Source organism: Sinocyclocheilus anshuiensis, unplaced genomic scaffold (assembly GCF_001515605.1).
Source record: "Sinocyclocheilus anshuiensis isolate Anshui unplaced genomic scaffold, SAMN03320099.WGS_v1.1 scaffold1832, whole genome shotgun sequence".
NCBI classification, from domain to species: Eukaryota; Metazoa; Chordata; class Actinopteri; order Cypriniformes; family Cyprinidae; genus Sinocyclocheilus; species Sinocyclocheilus anshuiensis.
Genome location: NW_015555884.1, coordinates 694,665 through 701,313, shown reverse-complemented (window position 1 = coordinate 701,313; position 6,649 = coordinate 694,665). Strand labels below are relative to the sequence as shown.

At 32.8% G+C, this 6,649-nt stretch overlaps 1 protein-coding gene across 3 annotated transcripts; it reads left to right on the top strand.

The window, feature by feature from the left end:
* The first annotated feature begins 1,048 nt into the window (after nt 1–1,048).
* Nucleotides 1,049–3,797, top strand: LOC107675859 (gamma-secretase subunit PEN-2-like). 3 transcript variants are annotated; one of them, XM_016470354.1, is made up of 4 exons: nt 1,049–1,226; nt 1,560–1,628; nt 1,724–1,828; nt 3,446–3,797. In XM_016470354.1, exons 2-4 carry the CDS (start codon nt 1,568–1,570, stop codon nt 3,583–3,585), a joined length of 306 nt encoding a protein of 101 aa, XP_016325840.1. In that variant the 5' UTR covers nt 1,049–1,226; nt 1,560–1,567; the 3' UTR covers nt 3,586–3,797. The 3 variants fall into 3 exon arrangements, with proteins under 3 accessions (XP_016325840.1, XP_016325838.1, XP_016325839.1); XM_016470352.1 differs by having other exon boundaries at nt 1,054–1,164; XM_016470353.1 differs by having other exon boundaries at nt 1,198–1,279.
* Nucleotides 3,798–6,649: the final 2,852 nt, after the last annotated feature.

Genomic DNA, 6,649 nt, shown 5'->3' with positions numbered 1-6,649 from the left:
AGACTCGAACCCACAACCTTTGGGTTATGAGTCCGACTCTCTAACCATTAGGCCACGACTTCCCCATACAATATAATACAATATATAATTGTATTATAATACATTAAAATGTAATTCAAGTGTCATGCATGAACACTTTTGACTTATGTATTCATTTACTTATTTAAATATACAATATATTTATTATTTATACTATATATATATATATATATATATGTATGTCTGTGTGTGTGTGTGTGTGTGTGTGTGTGTGTGTGTGTATAATTATATTATTTATTATTTTAATTGTTTACATCAAATAAAACTGGAAAATATTTATGGTTCTTGAGGTCAGACTTGTGGTCAGGCTCAATCATAATCATTATGATTACTGCTGTATAATAATGCCATTATAATTCATTTTATTCATTTGTTTTGACATTTCAGTGATTTAAACTCTTTCAATAGACAAAATGGAAAAAAAGCAGAGCCTTCATGCTTGCATTTCCGTATTATATCAGAATCTTTTTCCCTTAATGCACATTGATTATTTTAACATTTAGTAAAATATTTATTTCAATGGATTTTGAATATATTAATGACCATTAAGCAAATTGTTCATGCACATGTGAATTACTGTAATGCAAACATAAATAATATACCATTTAGCTTTTAAATACTATTTATTAAATATGAAATTAGACTTATTATTATTAGCTATTTATTTATATGACGGCAGTACTTGCAGTACTGACTTTAATTTATGCTGATATAAAAATGTAGTATTTGTTACAGCAAAACTGTCAAAAAAATACTGCAAACATAAAGGCAATTAAAATTAAACATCTGCAAAGATAATTAGTGGTGAATTGTAATGAAAATAATATGATTTTGTAATTTTGTAATTAATTAAAAAAAAATTATTTTTTTTCATTTGAAATAAAAATGTGTTTTTGTGGCATTCACGCGTTACGCTATTAGACCAAAGGGTTCAATACAACCTATGATGAATGCCAGTCTCACGTTCTTCACGCCTGTCCCTGAAAACTCCATTACCCATCATCCACCACCATGCAGTGACGTCACGTCATAGTTTTCATCAGGAAGCGGAACCATAAAAGTTGTTTCCCCCTCGCCTTTGTTGTGTTAAACCCTCCGTTTTCTCGCCTGAGCTCGGCTTTTAAGGTATCCACCCTCCTTTATTAAAACAAACGATTCGAGTAAGGTTTTAGAGCAGACGGTCTGCCGTAAGCAACCAGTTATTGTTCGCTCGCAGTCCAGTAACGCTGTTTTGACTGAGGTGTAGATTAGAATGATTTTCATTTGAATTCTTTAATCATTTACACTGTTCCCCAAGCAGTGTTATCATTTTTTTTTTCTGCTTAGATGATTTGATTATGTGACAAAGCTGTGATGGCGGTTTTAATGCATGATGTTTTGTAGTAATCCCAATTTCCTTGTAGCAGTCATGTGAATCATGTATTATGGCAGTACTGTTTTGTGTAGGCAGATGGCAGCAATGTTGCAGCATATTGAGGATACCTGTGGATGGATGGATTTATCAAGTGTTTTCTTTATAGGAAACATTATGAACCTTGAACGGATTCCGAATGAGGAGAAGCTTAGCCTCAGTAGAAGATACTACCTGGGTATGTTGAGACAATGGGACATCATGACAGGATGTGATGTGTTTTCTGTACACGTGTTGTTGTTGTTGTTTTGATTGTGCTGGTTTGTTCCTCAGGTGGCTTCGCTTTTCTCCCTTTCCTCTGGTTGGTGAACGTTCTGTGGTTTTTCAGAGAAGCGTTTTTAAAACCGACGTACACAGAGCAACCCCAAATAAAATCATGTGAGTATGTGACCGAACACACGTGATGACTCACTACCACTACCACATTGTTGCGGGTGATATTCTTCCTTGCAATTCTTCCCACAATCTGGTTTAAAATGTGAAAAGAATCTGCCTACACAGACTAAATTCTATTTCGGAGTCAGTGTAAAGTCTGGAGGGAACTTCTTTGCTGTTTACTGTGCAGTGTGCACAAATGTTCGGAGTAGATTTACATAGCAGCTCCAAACAGGCCGATAGATGGTGTTCCCTCACTGGGATTCTTGAGCCGGGTTTGTGTAAACTAAAGTGTGTTTATATGCAAGGCTCGTGGTACTTTTAAGGGCAAGAAACACTTTATGGAGTTACTTGTGTTTATCAGTCAGCTGTATTAAATACAATGCTATATTTAAGTTGTAAGGTTGTCTCATTGTGGATATTGCTCTGCATTATGATGAGCATTGTTGCTTTTTCAGAACTGCTACTACATAAAAATGACATAATTGCATACTTGTAAAATGTAATTTAAATAACTTTGGATAAAAGTGTATGCAAAATGCATAAATGTAAATATTAAAAAAATTAAAACTAAGTCGAAATAACAAGTACCGTTATTCTGCTATAAATATTTTTTTTTAATCAGTATACTAAGATTAATAGTTAGAATCAATAGGTGGTTTGCAATGTATTACACAGGTGCATTTTAGTTGGTTTTTTTATTATTATATATTGTGTTTGTGCTTTGCAGTTAGTTGACCCTATAAAGTCTGACATATGAAATAAGTAAAAAAAAATCTATATATTTTTTAATTAAATGTTATTGAATTTTTTAGACAAAATCTAAAAAAACTAATCTGAAAAAGGTTTGTAAATTGGTTTTTCTTGAGTATCATTTTTGATACATCGGGCTTTTATGGATCATATAATAAAGTGAGAATATGGAGCTCACACTCGGAGGAAAAAAAAGTGCCTCAATTTTATTCACAGGCCAAAACTGAGCAAAAATAAATAAAAAATCCAATTTGGTGCAGTTGCTGATATTTATATGGCCAAAAAGATGAACTTCTCATAGCTTGTAAATGCGATCTTTATAACAGTAGTGCAGACTACGGGCATAAAATGAATAAAATGGTCAGTTGTCATACTATATCTACCATTAATATGTCTTTGTAAGATTATATTTAAATGTTTAGTTTTATGATCAAAGCTCTGTAGTTTTTATTGATTTTACCAAGAAATAATGGATAATGGAATGGATAATCATGTAAACTGTAAACTTAAAATATAACTATCAATATATAAGTTATTCTTAAGTTTACTCCATAAAAATCCATGTCCACAACCTGACAGTGCAGTGGACATTTTTAGAATTACACTAAAAGGCCTTTTATTTGCTATAAACTATCAATCAGACGACAGTAGGCATGTAGTAGGCTGTGTGTAAATCAGGTTTTTCAGCTTTTAAGTCTTGATCATGCTCATAACTTGGAAATTTGCATATTAAATATGATACAGTAGACTTCATAGGTTTAACAGAGTTCACAGTTCACTATGCTGTCGGTGAAATGACTGATGTATATTAGTTACAGTTTGTGATGTCTAGGATGTAACGTATCCTGTTTCTTCTGGCCTCCACAGATGTAAAGAAGTCGGCTCTGGGGCTCATAGTGTGGGTGGCCGTTCTGACGACGTGGATCACCATATTCCAGCATTTCAGAGCCCAGTGGGGTGAGGTGGGAGATTACCTCTCCTTCACCATTCCCCTCGGCACAGCCTGATCACATCTGCTGCATTACAATACCTCTGTTTTTTATTCTCGCTATTTTTCTCCTCCCATCGACAAGATGCTCCTTGGCTAATTTTACCGCTGTCGTCGCATAGAAGATAAACTGGATCTGTCTGGGAGTTGTGGTATTTTGTGAACTGATGAAATCGTTTGTTGATTGAGTGAGATAATATGGACACAGATGCACCATGCTAAAGAGCAAGAGTTCATTTCCAGCACTACTACTACTACTTATTTCCTGTTCCTTCTTTCTTTAGTTTTAGTTGAGATGTTTATGTTATATTTGAGATCACACATTCATATTGTTAACTCTGACCTCTGTCAGTGCATTGAAAATAATGTATGACAAAAATGATCTCTGGACTTTGTATTTTGGCTGTTGATATGACATGTAATATTATTGTTCTCAAAGAAAAAGGCCATTCATTTTTTTTTTCTGCTATGTATTAATCATTTGGATGAACAGTAAAAACCACATATTTTGTCCATAAATATAAAATTGTGTTTTGCACAATTTTAAATAAAACCGGAAAAATGTTCTGCAGTGTAATTTCCTTATCATGAACTGTTAAATACAGAAACATATGGAAATTAACTATTTAAATAAAATGTAAATATCTTAAATATATAGAAATATAGTGCTGTCAAACAATCGCATCCAAAATAAAAGTTTTTGTTTACATACTATATGAGTGTGTACTTTGTATATTTATTATGTATATATAAATACAAACACATGCATGTATATATTTAAGAAAAATATGCTATGTTTATATATTAAACATTTATATATATATAATAAAAATGTATATACATGTAAATATTTTCAAAATATATACTGTATGTGTGTGTATTTATATATACATAATAAATAAACAGTACACATACATATAGTATGTAAACAAAAACTTTTATTTTGGATGCAATTAATCACGATTAATCATTTGACAGCACTAATTAAATATAAAAAGTTTCCAATATTTTATTTAGTTCAGTAGTGTGACAAAAAAAAAAAAAGATTTTTGGCATTAACAGACAAACGTTAAAATTAACTATATAAATATAGGTATTATATATAATAGTAGAGCTTTTTCAAGTTAACAGGGAGACTTTTACCTCTTAAATATTCATTTTCATTTCATGTTTATTTAGTCCAGTGGTGTGATAGAAAATGGAGATTTTGTGTATTAAGTATTTTAACTGTTAAAAATGTTTTTTAATATGCTTATGATTTTTCATGTTTAACATCATGTTTATTTATTTGCATAATAGATAAGTAACAAGCCAAAAATAAGTTTTTACTTAATGTACCTATTTGTGTGGATGCAACAAACAGGAATATAACTGTAAGGGAAAAAATGTGTCAAAATGTTTACCTTGTTTATGTCCTGTGGTGTGATATGATAACTCCATCTAAAATAATGTAAACAGTATTTTTGTAATTGTATTATAATTATTGTGCATGCATCTTTCAGTACCTCATTAATTCAGAAACTACATGAATATTTAAATCTGTGGAAAAAAAGGAAAAAAAAAAAAGAAAATATACATTTTCCTTTATACAGATGTTTATTTTGTAAACTAAGAGTGTAATCCATGTTCCTTTGTCATCCAACCATTTGCCATTTTTTAGAACTTGTGAATGGAAAACAAAAGCCTCAAAAAGTCAACAGGGCTCTAGAAAAATCCACATGATTGACGAGTTCCCTTGTTCTGTTGCTTACTAATCAACAGCTTGCAATTATTTTAAACCTGCTGCATACCAGACTCTGTAATATCGACGCATGAAGCCTCTGTCTCATGTGTAACCCCTTACAGGCGCCTATTATGAAATTCGATCCAACTTTTGAGTGCACGCTAAGCTCCTCGTGGATCTTCATGGGGGCTGTTTTTAGTCGCCTATAGCCAGTGCACGGACAGAAAGTTCTGCTTCTGTTACCAGCGGATGGCAACAGCAGAAGGACATGATATCCTCAGCCCCAATGACTTGCAGTTCTGCCAATACATTTGTCATGATTTAAATCCAAAGGCCAGAGGATACCTGTATTTTCTGAGCTGTAAGCTATAGTAGATGTCTTTAGACATGAGTTGTGAATTATTCTGTTGGAGGTCAGCAGTAGGACAATGTGTTTGGTGTGATATAAAAATATCATTATGAATCCCATCATTGACAGGACATTTCCCTGATTTAAAACCTTCGAACAGACATGTCAAAATGTGTAGATTTTGCCACCTTCTTACTGGAAGACATCTCCCATACTGTATCAGACTTTTTAATTAGATGTGTTTATGGTCTAGATTTCACATTATGCAATAGCATTGAACATGTTACTTGAAAAACAGACCAAAAGCGATATGGCATCATGCATTTCTTAATGCCTGCCAACCACATTTCTCATTAACACTAAGATAGAAAATGCCAATGACTGGCAGCGGGTGTGCCTGCTCAATATAGCAAATTACTACAATTTCAGACTCTGAAACAGACATGAGCATCATGTTAAATTAATAAAGGCAATATTAAATGCACAATAATTGCATGATTAATTTCAATACAAAACCCTTCCATGTAGCTTGTGCAGGTGCATATGTGGAAAAAAATACTTCTCTGGCAACAAGCAGCAGACAATAAACCAAAGATGAACCAGTTTTCACAAGGGATCATAGGCCTATATGCCAGGCAGGAACTATACTATATTGAGTCAAACAGCAGTGATTTTTGTTATTTGATTTTCTACATCTTTACATTTACATTTAGTCATTTAGCAGATGCTTTTATTCAAAGCGACTTACAAATGAGGACAATAGAAGCAATCAAAACTAACAAAAGAGCAACAATATGTAAGTGCACATGACAAGTCTCGGTTAGCCTAACGCAGTAAACATAGCAAGGTATTTATTTAAAAAAAAAAAACAACAACAGTTTGATAGAAGTGGCTGGAAGACCTGCCAAGAGAGCATTGTAATAGTCCAGCCTGGATTGAACAAGAGCTTGAACAAGGATTTGAGTTGCATGTTCTGAAACAAAGGGCCTGATCCTCCTAATGTTGTATACA

Bases quoted from the DNA above. Each gene is read 5' to 3' on its own strand.
- LOC107675859 (XM_016470354.1), top strand. From the start codon at position 1,568: ATGAACCTTGAACGGATTCCGAATGAGGAGAAGCTTAGCCTCAGTAGA. The intron at 1,629-1,723 runs GTATGTTGAGAC...TTTGTTCCTCAG, and splicing joins CAGTAGAAGATACTACCTGG to GTGGCTTCGCTTTTCTCCCT. The intron at 1,829-3,445 runs GTGAGTATGTGA...TGGCCTCCACAG, and splicing joins GCAACCCCAAATAAAATCAT to ATGTAAAGAAGTCGGCTCTG.